Below are 27,538 nucleotides of genomic sequence, written 5' to 3' on the forward strand. Positions count from 1 at the left end.
CTTCCTTGGAGGTTTTTAAGGTCAAGATTGACAAAGCCCTGGCTGGGATGATTTAGTTGGGAATTGGTCTTGCTTTGAGCAAGGGGTTGGACTAGATGACCTCCTGAGGTCCCTTCCAACCCTGATATTCTATGATTCTATGAGCTTATCAATAAAATAAAGGTGAAATTATTTCAAGCTGAGTGAGTAGACAGGAAACTGGGGCTGCTTGTAAATGTGAACATGTTTTCTGTTGCAACACTTGTGAGCCACAAGCTTCCTTCTGGGGGTGAATTTTAAAAGTTGAATTCACCCCAAACCAGCTCTCTTCAGTGATGCAGGGTAAGCACAGACTGAGTAATATTTCAGTTGAACTAAATCATATTAGATATAGCTTTATGAAGAAATTCTAAATCTCTTATTAGGAAAGAAGAGGAGGTCTGAGCTGTTTGTTTTCTTCTAGAAATAGAGTGGCTGTGATCTCATAATTGTGTCTTTATTTAATCTCCAGGTACATGTCTTGTATTTAAACCTTAAGGAAGAAAAATGCTATGACTATTGCTGTAGTTTGCAAACATCTTTGCAGATCTACGTGTGGGAAAAATAAAACTGTAGTTCTAATGTAAATGTGTGGAGGAAGTTGGGATTCAGAAAAACACTTAAAAGAGCATTTCAGTCCCTTTGCAGCACTTTATTGTCTGAATTCCATCTTCAAAACTCAATGTCTCTCCCTAAGCAATTGGAATTTTCTGTAGTTTCCTCCCCGTCCTGAAAATTATTTAGCAATGTGTTCAGGGAAAACATTTTAAAAAGCTTCTTTTGGAAGTTTTGACCCAACAGCCTCACTTTTGTTTTACCTCTCTGTCTAATGAATTGCAGATACCACAAATTCCCAACTTTTTCCACACATATTTACAGGAATCTTTGAGACATGGGCCACTTTCAATTTTTTTTTTAAAAGGAATTTTATAGTGATTTCTCATTTTTTATCTTAACTGAAAATTTAAGTTCCAACAAGAGCTGCAGCATCCCTTCTGGGACACAAGGGTTTGTTCCAACTCAACCAAGGAACTCTGCTGCACCAGCGCTCATAATGGTGACTGTGAGCATATTCCTGGGGTGCCTCAGAAGCAGTAATGACTGGGCTTCCTGAGTTTTGACAGGGCTACCTGCCAGTGACCAAACTGCTCTCCTCACACACTCCTCCGAAAAATTTTTTTTTCAAGTTAGCTCCTGAGGCAGAACCATTATTTCAAACCAGACAATGCCCATGTGGCTGCTCTGTATTATCACTGCTGGGTAAAGTGCTAAGGACACAACCTGAACCTGCCTCTAAAAGCTTTGAGTGTCAGTCCAGAAAGCCCGGGTGTCAGTTAACACTTTCTCCCCCCAAGACTGTAAAGATTTATACAGAGCTGAGATGATCTTCACCAGCCCCAGGGTTTCCTTAGCTCTGCTCTCTGCCAGCTCTGCTCTCAGGACACTCAGCCAGTCCCTTCCCCCTGTTTTAAGCCCTAGGCAGGCACAAATCCCTCCCCATTTTCCCCATGTCCCCTACCACCTCCACTGACTGGTCCACATTCTCTGTAAACTATAAGCACTCCGTTTATTTATTTCTTTTTTTGTGGGGGTGAAAGTCTAAGCAGTATGTCGGGGATACATGAGGGGACAGAATCTCTCCACAATGCACCTGATAGATGGAGAGAGAGAGTGTGAGGGGGGCAGACATGTCCAGAGGTGACATGAGAATCAGTCTTGCCTTAAAATCACCTAAAGTGCAGGCTCTTGCTCATGGTATTTCAGACTTTTATGGGAGAGGACCCCTGAAAACCTCACCTTCAATCACATGTTTGTAGCCTCCCCACAGCTCCTTCCTCTTTGCTGTCTGAGATAGTGAAACCTTCTTCAGTCCTGAGATTGTGAAATCTTCTCAACAGAACCCATTTAACTGGTTACATGAGAATATTATTTTTTTGTGTAATTGCTGGATGTTTCCTTATAACTGTTCCTGCAACTGTATGATACCAGTAGCCAAGTAGGGCTGTGGCTGTGTATTGCTCTCTGTGCCTTACAGGGCTACACAAGCCATTAATTTTTCAACAAAGAGTAAATAAAATAAATGATCCCATCTTAGCTTAAATCCTCTAATTTGCCATTTCAGATCCCTCCTAATATCCCATGATGAGCGGAGGGAAATCGCTGACTGACGTCCTTGTGCAGCGACTGGGCAATATGTTGTCATTTGAGAGCTGCTATAAAAATCAAGGAAGCATTGAAGATCAGTTTCAGCTGGAGTTGTTTTAGTTTCTTTGTTGAGGAAATAGCCGTTTGCTCAAAGCTTTTCTGTTCTTCCGCCTAGATTTTTTGTTGTTGTTCTACTATGTTTGAGCATTGAGAAAACTGAGAGAAATAAATCAAACAAGGGCCTCTAGAACTACTTTGTAGCTTTCTGGCTAACAGTAAGTTCATCACTCTCTGCATTGTGTGCATTTTGCCTTGGAATGGGCTAATTTCAATCTGATGTAATTTATAGTTTATCCACTTGCTTTATGGGGGCTGATCACCGTGTTACAAATTATCATTCCCTTGCTCTACTGACGTTCAAAATACCCCTGAGGCTTTCCAAGCTAGCACTGGTTCTCAGTACACAGGTCCTGATACTCCAGGACTCTGGTGCACAGATTCCAGATTGTGCTAGGATATTTTCTGAATTAGGTATCCCCACCCTATGGTTTGGAAATCCATTAAGATGATAAATACTATTGTAGCAGCTTTCATCCTAAAACTTCAGCAGGCTTTACAAACAGTAACTAAGCTGCATGAGACCCCTGTGAGTTAGAGGAGCACAATTGTCCCCATTTTACAGATAGGGAAACAGAGGCACAGGAAGACAAAACGAGCTACCCAGTGAGTCACTTGTGAGGAAAAGTACAGAGGAGTTATAAGCCTCAGTGCCCTGCTCTCACCACTAGGGTGCCTTCTTCCCTTTACATTGGAATAAGAGTTGTTATTCCATATTAACTATTAATAATGGGACTTTACGTTGTATTTTAGGTTTTTTTCCCCCTGATACTGGTGATGGAAAACCAAAGCAGCATCAGTGACCTGCTTGTAGGTGCCCTTGACAACCTTTCTCAGGAAGACTTGAAAAGATTTAAAGACAAACTGTCACATTCTGACTCTAAGGGGAAAGGTACCATCCCCTGGGATCAGCTGGAAAATGCCGGCAGGATAGACACTAAGATCCTCCTGATGGCATTCTATGGTGCAGAGGCTGCAGTGAATGTAACCATAGATGTTTTCACTCAGATCAACCTCTGAGATGCTGCTGAAAAACTCAGAGAAGAAAAAAAGAAAGGTAAGAAGCCTAAAGTTACTGTAAAACCTGAAAGTCTCCCCCAGTGCAGCAGCAGGAGCAGCAGAAGAAACAGGCTGATGGCAGGAAGTTCTGAATCCCAGCTGGAAACTAGGGGGACTCAGAGCAGAATTGCCCACAGTAGATTCTCTCACTTGCTCCACTCCCTTTTCACCACTCTGCTGGCACAAGGGGAGCAGAGTCAGCCTGTAACTCTCGATCTGAGGAAATCCTAGGTAGGATTTTCTAACTTGTGCATGTAAAACAGTGGGGCAGATAGGCAGTGATTTTGGGAGTTTTCCATCTCCCTCTGTAGTGTATGAGCCACTAGCAAGGATTATCCCAGAAGCTGGAATACATGATCAAGTGGTTTCCTTCTGGCCTTAAACACTTTGGTATTATTGCAATTAGTCTCCCTTGTTAGTTTTTTCAAAGGAAAAGGAGAAAACCACAAAAGTTGAAGAAGAAAGAGAGAACAACAAAGAATGTGTTCTGGCACCACATGCAGAGATACATCACGTCAAGGAGCAGGGAGAAGATCATTCCTCTCTGAAAGGCTCTGGTAAGACTGTGTTTAGAATATTGCATCCACCCTTAGTCCAGTTATGCCAAAAAGATTCATCCCAAATGAGGGGAACTCAGAGAACAAGAATAAACATAATTAAGGGACTGCACTATTTATCTACAAAAAAAGAACAAATAAACTAAACTGTTATGGCCAAAATATTACAGAAAGACAAATTCTGCACTGACACATGTGCTGACACATGTGCTGCTTCCTGTGAAGAAGCCATTTGCTGTGCACTTATTGAGTCAGTTTAGACTGTATTAGGAATTGTGTGATGACCATTTGCAGGAATGATTCACATGGGAATAATGCTAAATCATTTAATGCATTGTGGTTGGTCTATCAGCTCCTAATCAGGCTAGAACACATTTTTGTTTTTTTTTAAATGTGCTCAGTGGTCTGGCCCTATGCACATAACCTATAGACTGTTTTCATGGTGCACATGGTTTAAAATGTTTTAAAGGCTGTCTCTCTCTCTCACGTCTTAGTGCCACTAGATGGGACAGAACACCACATCCAGGAAGTGTGTGGGTTACAATACAGTCTGAAATGCTGCTGGAGTACTGTTGGGGAGTCATAGTTCATGTGCCTCATGACCCCTGTCTCCAATATAGGTCAGGCTCCCTCTCTGGACTACATCTCCCACAATGCACCATGGTTGCCCAGCAAGAAAGCAAACCACGAGTCATCGTGGAAGACGTAGTCAAGCTAGGGATCTTGGCCCATAAAAGAGACAGGACCTTAATAAACAAGTCACCTGTCCATTGAAACAGCGGCACTCCACCTCCCATACTACACCATACACTAAACACTGGTGTCTAAACCTGTCCTGTGTGATGTGATGGATGTAACCCCCGAGATCCTCAATCAGATCTAACTGAAACATTCTGCTGCTAAGGACATGGAGGAAACAAAGATGGATGAAGAGCCTAAAGTTGCTGTAACTCCTGGGAAACTCCTCTTCATTATTCCCCCTCCCACCAAACCCCCTAAAAAGATACAGCAGAAGCAGGAAAAGCTGCAGTTGCTTAATTACATTGGGTAACTTAACTTAATAACACAAGGGAAAGCCAGAGGTAACCGTAGTGATTGAAAGCAGGAATGCAGTATTTTCCTAATGTGCATGTAAAATTGGACATTCTGGAACAAGTGGGAGCACAGAAGTTGCTATGTGGGTACTGTACAGGCAAGTTACATCACAGTCTTAATGGAGAAAAATGGGGGTAAGAGCAAGTGATTTGGGAGAACTGGCAGTACAGGCCCAGACACCCCTCTGAGTTCTACTCCTTTTCCCTGATCTGATGGCACGAGAAGTGTAGCAGAAAGCTCAAGGGGAATCCCCACCTAGCAGAAAACTGGCTGAGGCTGCTCCTGTGCCATCATCTGGTGTAGTCCCTGGCATAACAGGTTTGGAACAAGCACTATTGACCTCCAGTGATTCCTGCAGCTCTACTGTCCCCTTAGGATCACATCCAGCTGGTGTAATTTATAACAGTGCTCAAGCTCATACTATTTTAGAACTAGCCACCAGCTCCAGAATCAGGGAACTGCAATCATGGGAGTGGGGTAAAGGGGTAGAAGGGAAAACAACTGAACCTTGCTGTGACCGCAGATATGGCACACAACAGAGCATCTGGTCCCTAAAGGAGAACTTTAAACGTCACACCGATGACTGGGGTGAAAGGATCAAGCAGCTGTCTGCATTTCTGTAGCAGGAGAGTGAAGGGACCTAAAAATACTCCAAAAGCACTTTCCAGACCAAATGACATAGTTCTGTTTGAGATGTACCTACGGGCTAACCCTTCCCAGAGCCCGGAGGTCATTCCTGTGCAGGCTGGTGCAGTCATGGTGGGCATGGGATCCATAGAGAGAAGGAAGTGCAGGGCAGAAAGCTGAGGAATAGGACTAAGGCCAGAGCATGGCCAGGGAGGGAGACAGGGGGAACACATTCCTTTCCAAGTCCCATTGGACACATCACTAACTGACCTGGGGCTGTATGGGCTGTTTATCAGAGCTCTGTTCTCACAGGTGGATCCCTGGAACACTGTGGCTCCATTGGAGCTGTGCTGCCGGGAAATGGAGGGAGCAGGATAGGGTGACAGCACCAAACTGATTTTGCTGGAAGAGGGAAACTGCTAAGGGACAAATACTAAATAATTTTTACATTTGTGAAACTTTGACTTTTTACAGTATTTTAACAACAAAAATATTGAAAAATGTAATAGATAAAATAAGTGACACCTGCATATCAATAGCCAATGTTTTGTGAATTCTTGGATCAAAGAAATGCTTTGGGGAAATTAATGCAAATGCTTTGAGGCTCAGAAAAGTTTTGTAAGCCTTGCTCCTGGCCAGCAGTGATCAAAGAGACATTCAGTCCCTTATTCCCAGCAACAACAATCTTCATTAGCTTCCTGGCATGCATGGGAAGTGTGACTAACAGAGTACAGCAAATTATCAACAGAAAATTCGCCTTTTGTCAAAACAAATTTTGTTTGTGAAAATTGTCAGCGTTCCATGGGAAAAACAAAAACTTGTCTTATGAAAACAGAAAATTTTGATTGTGAAATGCTGCTGGAGTGCTGTATGGGAGTCATAGTTCAAGTGCCTCATGACCCTTTTCTTCTCTATGGACCAGGTTCCCTCTCTGGACTACATCTCCCATGATGCACCATGGTGGCTCAGCTAGAGAGAAAACCATGGTGCATAATGGCAGATGGCTCCTAGAGGAGAACAGGAACATGAGGCAAACAAACTACAATTACCATAACACACTGCAGTAGCATTTTATAATCAAAATTTTGGTTTTGAGCCAAAAGTTTTTGGCTTTCACTTTTTTTGTTTTTGGGTTTTTTTTTTGTTTTTTCTACCCAAACCTCAAAATCTTCCATGGTGGGGAAAAAAGGAACTCTAACAGCTCTAATATTCTCCCATGTGTACTGCTCCTGCTCAGCAGTCTGATGTGGTGGGGAATAAGATTAGGGCTTTACCTCCTCTGTGCTTTTTACTGACCCTGCAGGGTGCTGGGTTTCCACAAGGATACAGTTCCCGTGCTCCCCTGAAAGCAGGGACTGCAATCATACCTGGTTCTTGTGTGGGAATTACAAGAGTGTACGATTAGGACCCTGCTTTTTCCCTCCACACCTGTGTAAATGCCAGGTCCAATCTAGCTCTATTATAACAATAGCATCAGTGACACTGGTTACGGTGAGGCAGCAATGCCATGATAAACCCTGGGTAGGATTTTCTAACTTCTGCATAGAAAACAGCAGGGCAGATTGGCCGTGACCTTAGGTTTTTTTTCTCCTTTCCTCTGTAACAGGGCCGTCTATAGGGCGGTGCAGGGCCTGGGACAACACCCGACTCCACCCCAGGCCCCCCACCCATGCCAGCCCTTCCCCCAAGTCCCTGCCTCAGCTCCACTCCCTCCCCACCCTTAATCCACCCCTTCTGCTGGCAAAGTTGGGCAGGACATAACGGGGGGGGGAGACGGGTCTGATGCCTGTTCCTGTTGCCAGGCCCCCCGCTAATCCCCTGGGCCTCCCTGGACCCTGCATCCCCCTGAAGTGTGGGCGCCTCCCAAAACGTGGGGCCTTGGGCAGTTGGCCTGGTCCATCTTACGGATGGGATGGGACTGCTCTGCAGTGTGTGTGTCCGGGACGCTAGGCAGGATTATTGGGGTAGATCTTACTTAACCATTTCCCTGCCACTAGGGGTGCCTCAGACAGTGGTGCACCTTGGTCCCACCTATCCTCTGCCTGTGGCACATAATAATCTAATCTCCTGAGGGCTGTAAAACTTTGGTCTCATTTTGGTTGTCGGGTTTCACGTGCTGGGGCTGGGGGTTGTTGGTAGACTATGATATACGGGACATCAGACTACATGGTTTGATGTTCCCTTCTGGCCTTGAAAGCTATGGTATTATTGCAATTAGATTTTTCAAAGGAAAAGGAGAAAACAGCAAAAGTTGAAGAAGAAGGAAGAGGGAACCTCAGACAAGGGGATCTAGGATCATGTGCAGAGATACACCACACCAAGGAGCAGGGAGAAGATCATCCTTCTCTGAAAGGCTCTGGTAAGACTGCTTAGAATACTGCATCCACCTCTTAGTCTAGTTATGCTGGGTAGATGCATCCCAAATTGGGGGGGACTCAAAGAACAACAATAAATGTAATTAAAGGACTATACTACTGACCTACAAAGAATGAACAAATATACTAAACTGTTATGTCCAAAATATTATAGCCAGGCAAATCCCACACTGACACATGCAGGGCTGCTTCCTATGAAGAAGCCATTTGCTGTGCTTCTATTTGGTCAATTTACACTGTATTAGGAATTGTGTGATGACCATTTATAGAAATAGTTCATGTGTGAATGCTGCTAAATCATTTAATGCATTGTGGTTGGTCTGTGTGCTCGTTCTCAGTCTAGAACACATTTTTATTTTCTTAAAGTGTGCTCATATGGTTTGGCCCTACACAAACAGCCTGTAGACTGGTTTAATGGTGCCGGTGGTTTAAACATTTTAAAGCATGTCTTTCTAACACAACTGAATTGCTGCTGGAGTGCTGTATGGGAGTCATAGTTCATGTGCTTCATGACCTCTTTCTTCTTTATGGGCCAGGCTCCCTCTCTGGACTACATCTCCCATGATGCATCATGTGGCTCAGCAAGGGAGAAGACCATGGTGTATTATGGAAGATGTTGTGCATCTAGGGATCTTGGCCCATAGAGGAGACAGGGCCTTCATAAGCAAGTCAGCTATCCACTGAAACAATGGCGCTCCACCTCCCACCCTGCCCAGATGGGCCCAGTCCAATCTGTCCAGTGGTTGGAGTGGCAGTAGCAAGGAATGGGGTGGAGGGTAAAGCAAAGAAAAGTATGTAAAAGTGCGAAAAACAGAAAGGGATTAAAAGACCTAGCAACAGGAGAGGAGAGAAAACACAACCAAGGGGCAAGAAGAGAAGTTGTTACACATAAAAAAGACGACAAAAGGGGGAGGGGGAGGAGAATAAAGAATTAAGACAGAAATTAGAAGAAAAAATCAGAACGAACAAAAAAAGAATGAGCCAAATTCAGAAAAACAGTTAAGCAAATTCTTAATTTTAAGCACATGCCCAAATCTCATTTATTGTAATGGGACTTAAGTTTGTGCTTAATTGCATTGGTGGATCAGAACGAAGATGATAGAGGATCAAGGAGAAAATAATTAAACTATAAAAGACAAGAGACTATTTTTAACAAGTAAAATTCTAGCAAAATGTTGAGTCACATGATGATGGGAATGCTGGATGAAGGGGAGTGGGGGAGAAGGGAAAGATAGAATGCCATCAATATCTTGTCCTGTCCAACTTCTGGTTCACATGACCTTTGTTTAATCAACTGTGTTCAGTATGTCTAATGCTTCACGCCGTTATCATTGAATTAGATTACCAGAAGTAGAGAGAATATATACAAGAAGAATATCAAGTAATAGAAGACAGGAATGCTCGCCTTGGTGAATACATGAGTCTAAACAAAAGATATACAAAACTGCTTATTGTAAAGGAACATCGGGGGCGTGAGGAGAAAGAACGTGAAATGATCACCAGAGGAAGGAGACACGCAGAGTTGATGGCTCAACAGATCAGTGTCACTAAGATTCGTGTTTTATTTGATCCTGATAGAAGTCCACAAAGCCCAAGAACTGTTGTGCTGCAGGGAGGTGCTGGAATTGGGAAAACAATGACAGCAAGAAAGATCATGTTGGACTGAGCAGCAGGAAAACTCTATCAGAAAAAGTTTGATCATGTTTTTTATATAAATTGTAGAAAAATAAATTGTTACTGCAGAGCAAAGTGTTGCTGATTTGCTTTTAAACAATTTTCCTGATGGCGTAAGACCAACTAAAGAAATCTTTGAGAAGCCAGAAAAACTCCTGTTCATAATAGATGGTTTTGATGAATTGAATTCCTTCCTAGATGATGAATTTGGTCTGTGCACTGACCCATTTGAGAAGAAGCCAGTGGAAACTGTACTGTGCAGTTTATTGAGAAAGAAAGTTCTTCAAAAATCCTTTTTACTGATCACTGCAAGACCAACTGCTCTGGAGAAACTAAAGCAGAATTTGAATATTCCACGTTATGCAAAAATAATGGGATTTTCTGGAGATGACAGGAAAGAATATTTTCATAAATTCTTTTGTGATGAAAAGAAAGCAACACAAGCCTTTAATTTTGTCAAAGAAAATGAAATGCTCTTCACCATGTGCTTTGTCCCCATTGTGTATTGGATCATCTGCACGGTTAAGAAGGAACAGATGGAAAGAAGGGAAGATTTCGCACAAGCTTCAGAAACAACCACATTGGTATATTTGCTTTTTCTGAACAGTCTGTTAAGTGATCATTTCACTGATTCAATACATTTGCAACAGTCTAAAATCATCCTGTGGAAGCTTTGCTCATTGGCTGCAGATGGAATTTTAGAACGGAAAATACTGTTTGAGGAAGATGACCTGAAGAGACACAAATTATCCTTGTCTACCATTCACACTCTCTTTCTGAATAAAAATATTTTTCAAAAAGGTATAGAATGTGAAAGTGTCTACAGCTTCATTCACTTGAGTTTCCAAGGGTTTTTTGCAGCTATGTTCTATGTGCTGGAAGATGAAGAGACAATGAAAAAATCATTATCTTCTAAGAAAAATGTGACCAACTTGCTTAATATTTACGGAACATCTAAAAATAATTATTTGATGTTAACAGTACATTTCTTGTTTGGTCTTGTAATTAAAGAGAGACTAAGTGACAGAGAGAAAAAGTTAAATTTTAAAACATCCTCTGAAATAAAGCTGGATTTATTGAAGTGGTTTGAAGCAGAAGCTAAAAACATCTCCTCTCTGCTCTATAAGACGTGTGAGCAACTGCATGACCAGCTTGAGCTGTTTCACTGTTTGTATGAGATTCAGGATGAAGAGTTTGCAAGAAGTGCAATGGATAATTTCCAAGAAATTAGACGGGAACACATTAGGCTTTCAACAATGGATGAAATAGCTCTTTTGTTCTGTGTAAAGAACTGTTGTAGTAAGCAGTCACTTTATCTATGTAATTGTATGCTTGGGATTGAAGAATGAGAAGAAGGATGGATAGCAAAGCTATGGAAATGGTTATTTCCTCTGTGAGTATCACAGTTTAATATAAATCCCTAAATTCTTCGAGTGACATTTCATCACGTCACCATTATAATGCCCCCTTTTCTGAGGTTTATAAAATATTTGCAGATTTGTCTTGGTCTTTCCCAGTAAGATGAGGTTACACTATACCTCTGGGCTGGGTGGGGTTGAGGTAGCTGGGTCAGAAAACTTTATGATTCCAGCAAAGGCAGGAATAGGGAAGTGAGGGTTAAGCAGAAGGACCCAGAAACCACTTCCTGAAAAACTAGATTGGATCAGATAGAAGGATGAGGAAGCAAGTTGCTTTGAACTGGCAGAGGTTGCATAGTTACATGCCTGTCTGCATTGAAGAAAATCTTTTGAAGAAAGATTTCTAAGACTGTTGTTAGTATGCTTTGTTAAATTTAAAAAGTCTGTTTGAGAGTTCTGATCTCTGTCCTAAAAGGAGAAGTAACCAGAGACTCTTTGCTTGATCCTGACTGCAATAGGCTCTTGGACACGTTTGGTGTATCTCAGCCCAACAAAGGATCACTTGCCACACAATGGCATAATAAGATGTTGTTCAGTTAAACACATCCCAGAACTGAAACTCAGCTAGCACCACTTGAACTCTGAGTTTCTGGTGTTATATTGTTTAAAAATTTAGTGACATCATTTGAAAATTCAGCTACAGTGAATTTCAGTGAGGTAAATGAGTGTGTAAGCCTCACCCTGAACAGTGAGAATTAAGTAAAATAAAATAGAAGAGTGGCCTCATTCACTAACATTACAGCAGCAGCTTCCTTCTCCATCCCCACACCACTAATAACTGATTCATACTGATAGATTTTGAGGCCAGAAAGGACAATTGGGATCATTCTGTTTGACCTCCTGCATAACACAGGCCATAGAATTTCACCCAATGAGTTTGAGTATATCTTCTAGAAAGACACTCGGACTTAATTTAAAGATTTCAAGTGATGGAGGGTCCCCTCTATCCCTCAGAAGTCTATTCCAATAGCTAGTTAATTAAGAATGTGACCCTATTTCCTGTCTGAATATATTGAGCTTCAGCTTGCACCCATTGAACTTGTACTGCGTTTGTTGGCTTTATTAGACCCCTCTGTTATTACATAACTTTTCCCCAGGTTGGTGCTTATAGATCATGCTCAAATCACCTCTCACCCTTCTCTTTGATAAGCATGACAGAACTTCCTTAACACTTTCACTGTAACACAGGTTTTCCAGTCTTCAAATAATGGTTGCAATTCTTCTCTGAACCCTCTTCTATTTTTCAACATCCTGTGAAGCTGGACACCAGAACTCCAGCAAACATTTTAGCTTCACCAGCTTCACAGTGCTGTATAGAGGAGAAATGTAACCTCCTTGTTCCTCCTCAATACACTCCTATTTATACATCCAAGGATCCCATTACCCTTTCAGTCACAGCATTGCGCTGGGAGATATGGTCAGTTGTTCTCCATCATAACTTCAAGTTCTTGTCAGAGTCACTGCCTTCCAAAATACAGTCCCATATTACAAGTATGCTCATATTCATTGCTCGTTGCATCTGACCCTATCAAAAGGCATGTTGTTGTTGGACCAATTTACCTAGAGATCCAGAGAGCTCTGTATAAATGACTTGTCCTCTCCTACAGCCTAGTCACAGTAGCAATGGGAGTCTCTCCAGCTCCACCAGCAGCTGAACAGCAAAAGGAGCAGATAGAAGAACCTGGGGAGGAGACCTTGGGTCTGTAGCACCTGGGACAACTGATATTCCCAAAGTGTCACCAGGAGGCCATGCAGAGGCACAGACAGGGTCCACTATGGAGACTAGGCATTGCAGGAAGGGTGATGGTACCCCATGGCCCTCTGATTGGCCAAGTGCCCTATTTAACCCCAAGGGTTGCCCCAGGAAGTTGTCTAGAGAGCCACACCGACTTTGATCTTCTGCTATTTCAGGCTTTGCTCAATCTCCTGATCTCTGGCCTCTGACTCCAACCTGACTCTGACCATTACCCTTTACTATGGAACCTGGCTCTTGTGATTCCTCCAACTCCTGCCTGCCAACTACCATTCCTAGTGAGCAGATTTTAGTGGCTGCTGGCCTGGAAAGCTTTTGTCAGTTTCATTTTCATTAGTGAAACTGACAAAAGCTTTCGCAGAGGGCTTTCTTGGCAGTGTCCAGGGTAGTTCTGCTACCCTCTAGCTCCGAGGGATAGGAAGGCAGAGGACCCACAGTGCATCCCCACCTCTCATCTAGCTCTCAGAGATGGGCAGGAGCAGTGCCTGTGATTTTGATGTTTCATCCTGCTTTGGGGCAAAAAATATCTCAAAAAGAGAAATTTCTCATGGAAAGGTCTACCCTTTTTTCATCCAGTGCTACTGGTAACAGCTATGTATGTGGAAGGCGCTTTTAAAAGTCTCTATGCCCCTAAAGATTAGTCTCTTTTGTCTCCAAATTAAAGGATCAGGTCCATTAGCTTGAAATTGTTGCCTTATTTATAAAACAAATGTCATCTGTAAAATCTAGATCTCCAAGCTCCCCCATCCACACAATGCCCATTTCCATACTGACTGTTGAAGTCAATAGCAGCTCCAAACAAGACAAGGTACAAGACACAGCCTTGCTGGACACCAGCATTAACGTTAAACCACTCTGGTAACCCTTGGTTTATCTTTATTGCACACAGAGCTTTCTGATACAACTTTATAATCATTTGAATGATTTTCTCTGCCACCATGAGTCCCCAGCTACATTGTCCAATGTCTTTTGGAAACCCACAAAATTCAAGAGTACTGGGAGCTGCTATTTATTACTTTGTTCTATGGTCTACACAAGTTCTACCAGGCCAAAATACAGCTTGTTGTTCTCTAAGTCTGTTATCCATGGCTTCTAAAGGTTTGTCTACATGAGGACATCCAGGAAAGTTAATTTAAATTAATTAAAGGTATAGATTTGAATTGGATTAGTTAAACCACATTAAATCCCTGTGTGTATGCTGTTATGCAGACTTAAAGTGGCCTTAATTAGGTTTATTTTAATTCACTTCCAAAGGACATTTTAATTCTGAATAACAGCGTCCACACAGGAATTAAATGTGTTTTAACTAATCTACTTCAAAATCACGCTTTTAGTTAATTCTGATTTAGGATGATTGAATAGAAAACTTACCCTGGGACTGAAATCGGTGGAAGCTTGTGCCAGTTGTTACAAGCACACAAATTTTCTTATTAAGGGAGCTTGATTAAAAATCCTCTTTTCCATTCTTCTGGGATATATTCTTTCTCCCATGCCAAACTGAAAAGGCATAGCAGGATTTTACTGAACGCAGTAGCTCACCCATAACCCATGGGCCGGCCACTGGAGGGAGACAAATTCTACATAGGGCTAGTGTGGGTTACACGGCTGTTAGGAATGAATAGCTAATGTGACATCAGAACAATGGACTGCAATGTCTTCAGGTGCTTCTCTTTGTTTTCTTTTTAAAGAGGATAATGAATGTCTGCTGTGAATAAAACCTATCCCACAATCTTCAGGGAAGAAGATGAAATATCTGCCTCTGGGAAATGATATTAAGAACTTCCATTCTCTCTTCTAGGAACCCACTGATGAAAGATCGGAGAACTTCATCTGCATACTCATTGTGTCAAGGACTGAAGGATCCCAATTGTAAACTAAAGACAATAGTGTAAACAAAGTCCTCTCTGACAGCCTTTTGTTATTGCTGCTATGCCAGGAGTTGGGCAGCAATGCATTTCCACTCATGTCTGGTATTTATCTCTGAGCTTCAAATCATAGTAAATACCTAAAGACTCAAACACCATTTGACATAAAACCGTAAACTATCTGTGTGGCAAACCCTCTTCCTTGCTCCCGCCCAGTAAGTAGGCCAGGTGCTGGGTTGATGCATAAGGTGGTGGAATCCTCCTTACCCAGGCCACACAGCACCTGTGGAGTTTCTTCATGGAGACTAATCCAGCCTAATGCTGATGGTGAGAGAGAGACCCACCCTCTGCACAGCATTTCATACACCCAGCCAACCCCTGCACAGAGGAACAAAGGGTCACACTGTGGCCATTGGGAAAGATGCTGGATTTGCCCCTCAGTGAATAAATATCCTCTGTTCTCTTCCTTAAATTGTCTCCTGGGGACAGTGGGGTGATTGTTGAATGCGTAGAAACCTGGTACACTAGGGTAAGTGACCAAGTGACCATTATCTCCTGCTAGCTGACACCTTTATGCTTCTCACATATGGCCCCCTGGTGGCCTGTCTGAACTATGGCTCTATGCAGCTACTAATAACGCTACAATTCTTACTTTGGGCTTTTCTGTGCTGAGAGTTAATGCGCAGTGAGCTGGGGAGCTGTGCACTGACTGGCTGTGTGAGGTCTGCTGCCATGCACTAAAGCTCCGAAGTGCACTTTGACCCTTCCTCTTGAGATCATCATGTTATTTATTAATCTGTCTTTCCAATGTGATAAGTGTTTTGTCCTTTAAAGTCACACTTGCTCTGTTTTTGCTTCTCATTTCATCCCACTTCTGTCTGTTCTATCCCTCTCTCGGCACCTGCCCAGCTGTGCGCACTTCTCAGCCATCTGACCCCCACCCACCCCATTCATGTGAACATGCTACCTTGTTTCAAGGGAACAGCGATCTAGGTAAAGACCAGGCACTAAAGTAGGCATAACAAACAAATGGGGGAAGAGGAGAGGGAGGACAAGGATAAATTACTGTCTCAATTATCTGAATCAATCATTTCCAAGTTTTTCATGTTTCTGAAGGTAAGGTAGAGGTTACATATTTTGTAGGAAGGGTATCTTGTTTTCTAGGCAAAACATCTGTAAATCATCATCAAAATGATTTATGTATGTGTTTTGGTGTGAGAATGCTACTATAGCCTGATCCTGTAAAGCTTTAGCCATGTGATTAGTCTCAGGGAAGTCAAGGAGACGCTGCTCTACTTAGTAATTAATTATTTAATAGTATTTGTGTGAGGCAGGACCAGGCCCGTTAGCAGGCCCGTGTTTACTGAAGTGTTAAGCTGTCCTGACTCCCTAGTGTAACTGTACTGTGAAGTTTTATCCGTAGTTTTCAGTCCTCATGAATTACAGTTTAGGCACCCTAGAAGTGGAAGCAGGCTCCAGCTCTGTGATAGGTTTGGGGTGGGTGCACTAGAAAGAAATGTCGGAGGGGGGGGAAGGGGCTCAGGCTGCCTCAGCTGTAAACCTCTGGATTGACCAAATGGTCAGAGCTCCTCCAGACCAGATCACACACCTCACTCATATGGTGCCTGCATTGCCTCGACATGCTCATAATCTGCTTGCAGCTCTGCATTCAGATAACGACAATAATCAAATCAAATCTCATGCTGCAAGGGGCAGGAAGGATTTTTTTCTCAATGCACAACTGGCTTGGTGTAGTCTGGAGTTTTTCTGCCTTCCTCTGTAGCAGGGGTGGCCAAAGTGAGCCTGAGAAGGAGCCAGAATTTGCTAATGTACATTGCCAAAGAGCCACAGTAATACGTCAGCAGCCCCTCATCAGCTCCCCACCCCCCCGACTATCAGCAGCTCCCACCCACCGGCAGCCAATCAGCGCCTTCCCCTATCTCCTTGCACCACCAAATCAGCTGTTTTGTGGTTTGCAGGAGGCTCTGGGGGGACAGGGAGGAGCAAGGGCACTGCGGGATGAGGGGAGGGAGCGGGAAGAGGTGGAGGGGGGCAGGACCTGTGGCAGAGCCGGGGGTTGAGCAGTGAACACCCCCCAACACATTGGAAAGTTGGCACCTGTAGCTCCAGCCCCAGAGTTGGTGCCTATACAAGGAGCCGCATATTAACTTCTGAAGAGCTCCATGTGGCTCCAGAGCCACAGGCTAGCCATCCTTGCTCTGTAACATCAGAGATTATGCACAGCTGGAGATGGGACACTGGATGGAGTGGACCAGTGCTCTGAGCTAGTACAAATAACCCATCTGTCTAAGATGCCTGGCTGGGGTGTCTTGCTCACATGCTCAGGCATACACTGATCTCCAGATTTGGGCTTAGGAAGGAATTTCCCCCAGGTCAGATTGGCAAGGACTTTGGCGGGGGTGGAGGAGGGAGGTTGTCATCTTCTACAGTGTGGGGCTCAGATCACCTGCTGATATTATCTGGGTCTATCTCACCAAATCACTTCCCTGCCTTTGCAGGGGCTTTAGCCATTGGTGGTGCCTCAGTCTCTCTTGTTCTCTGCTGCTGGTGCAGAAAAGTTTAATTTCGTGAGGACTGAAATGTTTTGGGCTAACTAAAGTCTTTGGGTTTAATATAGGGGTGACCTGGTGCTGTGTAGTGGTTTGTGATTTCCAAAAGGTCAGAGTAGATGATCAGGTGGTCCCTTCTGGCCTTAAACCCTATGAAATGATGAAAGGCCTCAACTAGAATCCATCATCAAGCGTTTCTTCTTCAAGTGACAGCACATGTGCATTGCACTTTGTGGAATAATAATAATAATAATAATAATAATAACTATTACTAATCCATTCCATAGCTGTTCTTTGAGATGTGTTGCACGTGTCTATTCCACATCCCACCCTCCTATCCCTCTATATCGAGTCTTTTTAGATAGAAGGAACTGAGGAGGGTTGGGGACAGTCCAGCCATTATACCATCATATGGCAGCACATGCCAATGGAGGACACATGCCCCCCTGCTGATGGAAAGATCTCTGACAATTGTGCTCTGGGCTTGCAAATGTTTCTAAACTGGAAAGGACCTGTGCGAGACATCTTGAAGAACAACAGTTACAGAACTGTTAGTAGCATGGACGGCAGATATAATAGACCAGGGGCGGCTAAGTCTCCCTACTCCTGGGCCGTGGGTGGGCTCAGCTTGGGCCAGTGGTCAGAAGCTTGGTGCCTGGGCTGGCCAGAGGCTTGGGACCCAGGCAGGAGGGGATGGGGGGAGCTCAGGCCGCAATGGGAAATTTGGGGGAGCTCAAGCTCCAATGGGGGGTCTTGGGGCTACTCTCGATCTGGTGGGGTGGGGTAGGGGCAGGTCTCAGATGGGGCAGGGGGATAGCCTTTCTGAATGGAGATAGTTAACCCACCACGCATGGTTAGTAACTGTTTTATACAGTGCAACGGTAACTTTGATCTGTTCATTTCTTCCCTCCAGCTTGTCCAGCTGCAAACTCTCATTTGCTTTCCCTGAGGACCTCTCCCCTAAGACCCTCTTTACAAACAAGTCCCTGGAAAAGCTGGATCTGAGTGCTAACACACTGGGAGAGTTAGGACTGCAACATCTGTGTGAGGGACTGAAACATCCACACTGTAACCTGCAGACACTGCTGTAAGTAACCCAGTGCTCTATTTTGTTAGTACGTGACTTTTTCACTAATCTCTGTGTTGTTTCATCCACCTGCTTTGTCCTAGCTTTTAGCCGAACAGCTGTTTGAGGCAGAGATTGTCATATTTTTGTACAGCACCTGGGACACTGGGGCCTCGACCTGGTTGAAGCCTCTACATGTTACTGCAATGCAAATATTTATTAATCAGTAATAAATATCATGTCCTGAGATCCTTCGAGTCTTGCAAATTCAGCAGGAGAAGGATGTGTCAACACATGCAGGGCAGGAAGTGGTGCTGATGGATTCTTCACTGAGCACCAGTGGCGGGAGCCCAGCCACTGTGCTGACGTCTTCAGTTCTGCCACCGACTTCTCCATTTTCACTGAATTCCATAACCACAAACTCAGGCACCCTGTAACCCTTCCTTAAAATCCAGTGTGACCTGTCTCCTCCCTCTCCCTGCTAGTCCCCAGCTCACTCTCCACTTTACCAAGACAGACACATTCCCCCAAGGGTGGACGCAGTCATACAGGTGTAAATTTGCTTGATACTAGAGCTGTCAATTAATCACAGTTAACTCACGTGATTAACTCAAAACAATTAATCATGCTTTAAAAAATTAATCGCTGTTTTAATCAAACTGTTAAACAATAGAATACCAATTGACATTTATTAAATATTTTGGATGCTTTTCTACATTTTCAAGTATGTTGATTTCAGTTACAACACAGAATACAAAGTGTTCAGTTCTTACTTTATATTATTATTATTATTACAAATATTTGCACTGTAAACATAAACAAAAGAAATAGTATTTTTCAGTTCACCTCATACAAGTACCATAGTGCAATCTCTTTATTGCGAAAGCACAACTTACAAATGCAGATTGTAACAAGGTAAAACTTTAGAGCCTACAAGTCTCCTCAGTCCTACTTCTTGTTCAGCCAATCGCTCAGAGAAACAAGTTTGTTTACATTTACGGGAGATAATGCTGACCATTTATTTACAATGTCACCTGAAAGTGAGAACAGAAATTTGCATGGCACTTTTGAAGCTGGCATTGCAAGCTATTTACATGCCAGATACGCTAAACATTTGTATGCCACTTCATGTTCTGGCCACCATTACAGAGGTCATGCTTCCATGCTGATAATGCTCATTAAAAAAATATATGCTAATTGAATTTGTGACTGAATTCCTTGAGGGAGAATTATATGTCTCCTGCTCTGTGTTTTACCCACATTCTGCCATATATTTGATGTTATGGCAGTCTCAGATGATGAGCCAGACGCTATCTGAAATATTCTGAAAATCTTCTTGCATTGTGTACAAATAAAATCTGAGTCAGGAATTCATCATGTAATTAATTTTAATAATTAAAATGCATTGGATGACATGCATACAGGCTTTATAGATACCAAAACTACCAAGTTACCAGAAAGAAGGAAGTGTCCCTGCACTAAGTGAAGTGAATACTGACCCCTTTATGGAAGGAGATGGTTATTGTTCTCTCTGTTCCCTTTGCAGGTTGTGGCAGTGCCATCTCACAGCTGCTTGCTGTGGGGATCTCGCTGCTGCCCTCAGTACAAACCAGTCCCTGACTGAGCTGGAGCTGAGTGGGAATGAACTGGGAGATTCAGGAATTAAAGGTCTGTGTGAAGGACTGAAACATCCCAGCTGTAAACTGCAGAAATTAATGTAAGTAATTGCTCGGTTCCTTGATACTTTTCTTGTTACACCAGCCTTTGCAAAAGTGCTGAGTTTTGCACTGAGAATATTTTGAGATCCTATTTTCACTTGTGAAATCACCTGCATTTGCAGGAGCAACGGGATATACAATTACTAAATTGTGAGCACAGACAGTTGGGCAGGTAAATGAGGGATTTGTACATTTAATCTTATGGTTGTACACAAACGTTCATAATAGCCACATGAAAATCCATTTTCTACTGGTCCAAGCCTCAAATATTGGGACTGTCCCTATAAAATCAGGACATCTGGTCACCCTACTATCTGTTCACTGTGTCCATCTTCATCTCTGCAGGGTTTGGGATTGCCATCTGACTAACGCTTGCTGTGGAGATCTCTCCTCTCTGCTCAGCACAAACCAGTCCCTGAAAGAGTTGAACCTGAGCAGTAATAACCTGAGTTATTCAGGAGTGAAATTTCTGTGTGAAGGACTGAAACATCCAAACTGCAAGTTAGAGAAGCTCGAGTAAGTGACTTCTAGTTTTCTGTATCAAAAGAATGTGCTGGGCTTCCAGTCACCTGGCTGTGTATGGACTGCATGGCCCAATGAGATGAATTGGGCTGATCTGTTCGGGCTGAAGGCGGGAGTGTGTTCTTTGCCTCCAGGAGGCACTGCACACACAAGTGCAACCCAAGGGAGGGGGCCAAAGTGGTTTTAAGCCTCCTTTGTGCCATTCTGACTCCAGACTGGCCAGGGCCTTAAACAGCCGACAATGTAACTTAGGCAATCTGCCTCCTAGATTCTTAGGGCAGGTTCTTCACTACCCCCCAGATCGGCAGGTAGTGATCGATCTATTGGGGATCGATTTATCACATCTAGATCATGAATAAAGATGTTGAACAAAACTGGCCCCAGGACCGACCCTTGGGACACTCTGCTTGACACCGTCTGCCAACTAGACATTGAGACGTTGATCACTACCTGTTCAGCCTGGCAATCGAGCCAGCTTTCTATCCACCTTATAGTCCATTCGTCCAATCCATGCTTTTTTAACTTGCTTGCTAGAATACTGTGGGAGACCGTATCGAAAGCTTTGCTAAAGTCAAGCTATATCACATCCACTGCGTTCCCCATATCCACAGAGTCAGTTATCTCATCATAGAAGGCAATCAGGTTGGTCAGGCATGACTTGCCCTTGGTGAGTCCATGTTGAATCCTCTAACCTCCTACACCTGGGCTTACACAAAACAGCCTGTGAGTGCCCAGCACAATGGTAGTACTCTGGGAATTCCCCATAACACACACACACACACACCAGCTAAAGGCAGTTGCTGTCCTGTGTGTAGGGGCTGTAGAAGGAGGGAGAATTCTCCCCCATGTGTGAGTGATTTTCAGGGCAGGGATAGTGTCTCCCCAAGTGTTTGTACAGTGGTTTGTAGAGCTGGTCTGGAAGTTCCCACTGATACTTTTTTGATATAATTTTTTTTTTCTTCAGAAATGAAATTTTCCATGGGAAAATGTTGATTTTTGCGAAGCTCTTTCAATTTATTTTCAACTTTTTTTTTTTTTGGTTAGGACAGGTTGACATTAATCATTGTGTCTGTCTGAACTGCCACAGTGACTCATGGGAATTGTATTTTGGGTCCCTCATCCCCCTCTTTCTCACTTATCAGCTGCATTTCCCTTCCAGCATATGTCCCCCATGATGGGCCTGCACTGCAGAGCTCAGTCACAGGAAGAGACTGTGGTGCATCGTGGGATACAGTCAGGCCATGGTGCTCACGCCAGTGGGGCAAAGGGAGGCAGGAGGTATTCCAAGAGACATAGCAGCAGTTCCAGTGGGCAAGTCAGCAGCAGAAATTAGGGCTGGTTGAAATTTTTTTGTCAAAAGTTCATTAGACAGAAAATTGAGTTTAGAAGTAAATGGAAATTTTCACATACAGTATCTGCTTTCTTATCAAATTCTCAATCTTCCTTCAGGAAATAAAACACTGAAAACTCAAGAACTTTCAGCTGAAAACCAAAATTTTTTTCAGGGTTTCTTCCCCCAACTTAACAGGTGAACATTTGGGGGACGAGGGGATGGAGAGAGGGAACATTTTCTAACCAGCTCTAGTTGAAATGTTCTCTGCCAATTTGTAGCCTTTTGGTCAATATTTGACTAACGAACCCTTTACAAAATAATTTTAAAAAACCTATTTATCTGGATTTCTAAACTATTCACCAAATAATACAAGGGCGCAAGTGAGTTACCCTTCCCCCCACCCCTCCAATGAGTACTGCACACATTAACAATCCATCCTAACACCAAACCAGTCAATCATTGCTAAATCTATTAGGAACTCATGTATGGCTCTCCATTATATCTGATGATGTCACAGCATTGCATGTGTTCTCATGTGGCTAAATAGCCTGACCCTGTTATAACCTTAGTCCCAGATTTGGACCTTAGTGTCCAAAATATGGGGGTTAGCATGAAAACCTCCAAGCTTAGTTACCAGCTTGGACCTGGTACTTGCTGCCACCACCCAAAAAATTAGAGTGTTTTGGGGCACTCTGGTCCCCCTGAAAAGCCTTCCCTGGGGACCCCAAGACCCAAATCCCTTGAGTCTCACAACAAAGGGAAATAATCCTTTTTCCCTTCCCCCCTCCAGGGGCTCCTGGAGAGATACACAGACACAAGCTCTGTGAATCCAAACAGAGTGACTCCCCCTCTCCGTTCCCAGTCCTGGAAACAAAAAGCACTTTCCTCTTCACCCAGAGGAAATGCAAAATCAGGCTAGCAAATTCAACACACACAGATCTCCCCCTGATTTCTTCCTCCCACCAATTCCCTGGTGAGTACAGACTCAATTTCCCTGAAGTAAAGAAAAACTCCAACAGGTCTTAAAAGAAAGCTTTATATAAAAAGAAAGAAAATACATACAAATGGTCTCTCTGTATTAAGGTGACAAAATACAGGGTCAATTGCTTAAAAGAATATTGAATAAACAGCCTTATTCAAAAAGAATACAAATCAAAGCACTCCAGCACTTATATTCATGCAAATACCAAAGAAAAGAAACCATATAACTTACTATCTGATCTCTTTGTCCATACACTTAGAAACAGAAGATTAGAAAACAGAAACTACTTCTCCAAAGCTCAGAGAAAGCAGGCAGACAGAAAACAAAGACCTCAGACACAAACTTCCCTCCACCCAGAGTTGAAAAAATCCGGTTTCCTGATTGGTCCTCTAGTCAGGTGCTTCAGGTGAAAGAGACATTAACCCTTAGCTATCTGTTTATGACAGACCCATGAAGAGCAAGACCGCAAACATGTCACACACAAACATGCAGGCTCCCATGGAAGACTTTGCATGATGCTTGGCCCTTTTTTTCCATCAGTTTTTCTTGTCTGTCTTCCTCAAACTGTTCACAACCGTTATTGACAGTAGCTCTCCATTCATGTCTGTCCTTGGCTATGTCTTCAAAGTTATCAACATTTATGCCACATAAGGTCAGATTCTGCTTAAGGGTGTCTTTGAAACATTTTATTTGACTCTCCCTCTGGAGCTTTCTGAGTTTCAGCTCACCATATAGAAATTTCTTTGGAAGTCTGTCGTTGCCGACCTGTCCATCTAAACTGAGTTTGGATGATCATTGTCTCAGTGCTGGTGGTTTTTGCTTTTTCAAGGATGTTAATGTTTGAGACTTTGTCTTGCCATTGACCTTCTGAATGGAGTGGCAACAACATATGGGGGAATGGGTAGCTCAGTGGTTTGACATTGGCCTGCTAAACCCAGGATTGTGAGCTCAATCCTTGAGAGGACGATTTGAGGCAAAAGTCTGTCTGGGGATGGGTCCTGCTTTGAGCAGGGGGTTGGACTAGATGACCTCCTGAAGTCCCTTCCAACCCTCATGTTCTATGTGGAATTTTTAAAGTTGTTTAACATCTCTGTGGTAAGCTGTCCATGTTTCACACCCATATGAAAGGGACGCTATCACTGCTGCATTATATATAAGGTTTAGATTCTGGTTTAGGTACTTTTAGTAAAAGTGAGGGAGAGGTCATGGGCAATAAACAAAAATTCACAGAAGCTTGCAACTTGTCCCTCAAATTTTATGAAAAATACCCTGAGGGTGGGACTGTCTAACAGCAGAAGTGCTGCAGGGGGAGCCATTGGGGCTGCTGCTCTTGCAGCTCCAGGGCCAGCCACTGGCCAGCTTTTCTCAGGGCCCCAGGACTGGCCGATGGCCAGCTGCTCCAGAGGACTGCGTGCCAGCCTGCTGCTACGGGGGGATTGGGACCAGTCACTGCTCTGATGGCCCTTGGGACTGGCTGTGACAGCACCTCCAGCCCTGCTGACCCAACATCCACCTCTCCAACTTCATCCCTGAGTCTGCTGCTCTGGCAGGCTCCAGGAATGACAGCTGCTCCATCTATGCCACTGCAGAAGTCACGGAAGTTTGGGAAAGTCACAGAATCCATGGCCTCTGTAACAGAATCATACCCTTAATTGTATATAATCAGTTCTGTTGACTATTTGATGATGTACTGGTTGACTATCCAATGGCAAAGTCTTCTGAAGGCCTGGGTTTGCCTTTTCTATTCTATCTCATGTTTCTTGTAGTTAAGTGCTGAAGGGTGGAATGTTGTTGCTGAGACGCTGTCAAGGCTGCTAAACAGTTACAGCTGCTCAGTGCTTCTGTCCTTGGAGCTCCGATGTTATTAGCACTAGCAGAGAGTGCAGCCTGCTAATTCAGCAGACCTCAGTGTTACTCAGAGAGAAGGACCACAGGCATGGTTGAGTAACAAAGGCACTTGGCCAGATTTACTGCCTTCAGGGCACAGTTCTAAAAACTTGCACAATTTGCACAAGTACATTAACACATGAGTGCCCTGTGGCAAGGAGCAGCTGGAACCACTTTGAGGGCTTTGAAAATTCAGATGAGCTGCTGTGCCCTTAACCACACCCTGTTCTATCCTTTTGTTCCAAACTCCCCCCAGACCTCTGATGTATGACTAATGCCCACCTCCCCTTTTAAATAATACTCTGAGCTTCCAGAGGAGCAAAAAGGAAACCCTTGTAGCTGCCTAGCCTGCCAGGTTTGGCTGCACAGACTTTGGAAAATGTCATCTCTTAGTGCTTCAGTTACCTCGTCTCTTAAATAAGGTTATCTCATAGGTGTGCTGGGGGCTAAATTCATTAATGTTTGTACAGTAAGTCTAGATGGTAAATAGATAAGTGAAGCAGTGATTTGATTTTTCCTATAAGTACCAAAGGTCTCTCCAAGTTCCTCCACTCCCTGATATAAATTCCTCCTGTCAGCCCCTGGATATTTGACAACAGTTTTGACCATTCCCTCTCCACAGTGATCCAGCTCCCCATTGTAGTGAACATCTTACATCTCCTCTTAACCTTGCTGTTTGGTTAGGTACATTCAGCTGCATGATGTGTGTTGGCCAGGGTTTAAGATGCCTGCAGACAAAACTCCACAGTAACGGGTTTGAGATATTCCTGGCTGAACTGCCAAGCTGTCTGAGATTTAACATATTACTCTGTGATGCTTTTAGACACACATCTACCTGACAGTGAGGGTGCACAGGATGGCAGGGGTTAGGAAGGCAGAGTTAGTGTTGTTGGGGGACCTTAATTCTGCATTTCTATACTTTCTACAGTTGTTTTGTCTTACTGTAACTTTAACACTGACTTTTGTGGCATCTGTGGTTAAAATTGCAATGCTCTATTACGCTCCATTTCCATTAAGAAGTTGATAAATATTTACAAGCTTGAACTTAGCTTGATAGTTGTTTGTCGTGGTTCATTTTTGTTTTCACAGTTTGTCAGAAATCCACATAGATGAAATAACAACCAAAGAATTGGAAGTTTTGCTGAAGATAAAACTTGGCTTGTCAATTGTGCATAATGCAGCATCCAGCCATCAGAACCCAGGTACAAGGACAAGGAGGATGGAATGTCTTCTATCTCAGTGTCATACATTCATTTGTAGACTAATGTCTCGGAGTTCAGAAACGATGTGGAATATTTTTGTGATGCACTGTTGGGAGGTTGGACTTGTTCTGCTATTAAGCATTGCTACATATTGGTTCACTGGTTGATAAAAGGCTGCATAGAGGATTAACAAATCTTGAGACAGTTTTGGCTCCCTTAAAGGAATCTTAATAGTGTAAAAGATTTTAAGGGGGAACTGATTTCCCTTTTAAAGCTGGGGTGTTAAACTTCTGGCCCATGTGATGTATTTGTGTTGCTGCATCACATACTCAGATTCTATGGTATCTTAGCTTTTCTTTATTGACTTTTTAAAAATAACTTTTTCTTCATAACTGTGAGGCCAAGAATTTCCTGTATATGAAATGAGTATCACTGAAGCAGCGATGTCTGTCTGAGTCTGCAGATGGCCTGAGGACCCTGGGAGGTGTGAACACTAATGCTAACCCTCCCCCTTGTTAATCTCTCTGGGGTGTTAGTTCTTGTAGAGGAGCGGACTCACCCCTGCAGCACATCCTGCTGGTGACTCCTGGGAATTAGCTCTTTTTCCTGCCAGGAGCACCCTCTGCAGGCTGGTGATCCACCTGTCCTCTTGGTCTTCATGTCCCTGGACCCCAGTGCCCCTTTAACTGGGGAGCTGCCCCCTGGCAGTACCCCACCAATCTGCGAATCCCCTCCCTGTGGAACCCCCAACCCACTATCTCCACTTTGCCTCAGTTTTGGCTACTGCCCAGTCTCCATCTAGCCCCTACACCCTGGGGCAGACTGCAATATCAGCCACTTATCATAGGCAAAGGGGTTTGGACCTGCTGCCTTTGCCTACCATTTGGGCTGCCCCCTGCAATCCCCAGTACCTGTTGGCCTTATGCTAGGCTGCAGCCTAGGGCTTTCCAGGCACGAGCTCCCCAGCTCCTCTGCCTTTCCCCAGCCCTGCTCCCCTGAGATACCCTGTATCTAGCTCCCTGCAGCCAGGCCCTTCTCCCTCTACAGGCAAAGGGAGACTCCTTGCTTCTGACTTCCCTGGCCTTTTTATACCAGCCAGCTGTGGCCTGATTAGGGTGCGGCCCAGCTGTGGCCGCTTCCCCAATCAGCCCACCTTTTAGAGCTGCAGCTTTCAAGCCCTCCCAGGCTGCTTTTTAAACCCCTCAGGGCAGGAGGGGGTAACCACACTGCTACAGGGAGTGCTCTCCCAGACACCTGCCCCTTCTGCGGTGTGAGGGAGACCCTGCTGCACATTTACTTAGAGTGCGCCAGGTTGCAGCCCCTTTACCTCCTTCTCTATGCACTCCCTATCCGTGGCCCCACGAAGTCACGGGACCTCCTGGTCAACCTCCTCCTCGCCCTGGCTAAAAAGGCCATCTACGCGACCAGGGAGAGGAGGTTGGCCGATGGAGACTCCGGTGACTGTGGGGCTTGTTTTCGATCCATGGTCCATTCACGCATCCGGGCGGAGTTCCTCTGGGCGGCGTCCACTGGCTCCCTTGACGCCTTCGAGGAG

At 43.9% G+C, this 27,538-nt stretch overlaps 1 protein-coding gene and 1 pseudogene across 1 annotated transcript; both read left to right on the forward strand.

The window, feature by feature from the left end:
- The first annotated feature begins 9,629 nt into the window (after positions 1-9,629).
- LOC127051049 (NACHT, LRR and PYD domains-containing protein 3-like) lies at positions 9,630-11,016 on the forward strand (annotated as a pseudogene).
- LOC127051079 (NACHT, LRR and PYD domains-containing protein 3-like) lies at positions 10,988-26,270 on the forward strand. Its single transcript, XM_050952958.1, has 6 exons — positions 10,988-11,060; positions 14,637-14,726; positions 18,187-18,360; positions 19,886-20,056; positions 20,403-20,573; positions 25,871-26,270. The coding sequence occupies exons 2-6, from the start codon at positions 14,647-14,649 to the stop codon at positions 26,148-26,150; spliced, it is 876 nt and encodes a 291-aa protein (XP_050808915.1). The 5' UTR covers positions 10,988-11,060; positions 14,637-14,646; the 3' UTR covers positions 26,151-26,270.
- Positions 26,271-27,538: the final 1,268 nt, after the last annotated feature.

This window comes from Gopherus flavomarginatus, chromosome 5 (genome assembly GCF_025201925.1).
Source record: "Gopherus flavomarginatus isolate rGopFla2 chromosome 5, rGopFla2.mat.asm, whole genome shotgun sequence".
In the NCBI taxonomy this organism is placed as follows: Eukaryota; Metazoa; Chordata; order Testudines; family Testudinidae; genus Gopherus; species Gopherus flavomarginatus.

Bases quoted from the DNA above. Each gene is read 5' to 3' on its own strand.
- LOC127051079 (XM_050952958.1), top strand. From the start codon at position 14,647: ATGAAAGATCGGAGAACTTCATCTGCATACTCATTGTGTCAAGGACTG. The intron at 14,727-18,186 runs GTAAACAAAGTC...TCTTCCCTCCAG, and splicing joins TGTAAACTAAAGACAATAGT to CTTGTCCAGCTGCAAACTCT. The intron at 20,574-25,870 runs GTAAGTGACTTC...TTGTTTTCACAG, and splicing joins TGCAAGTTAGAGAAGCTCGA to TTTGTCAGAAATCCACATAG.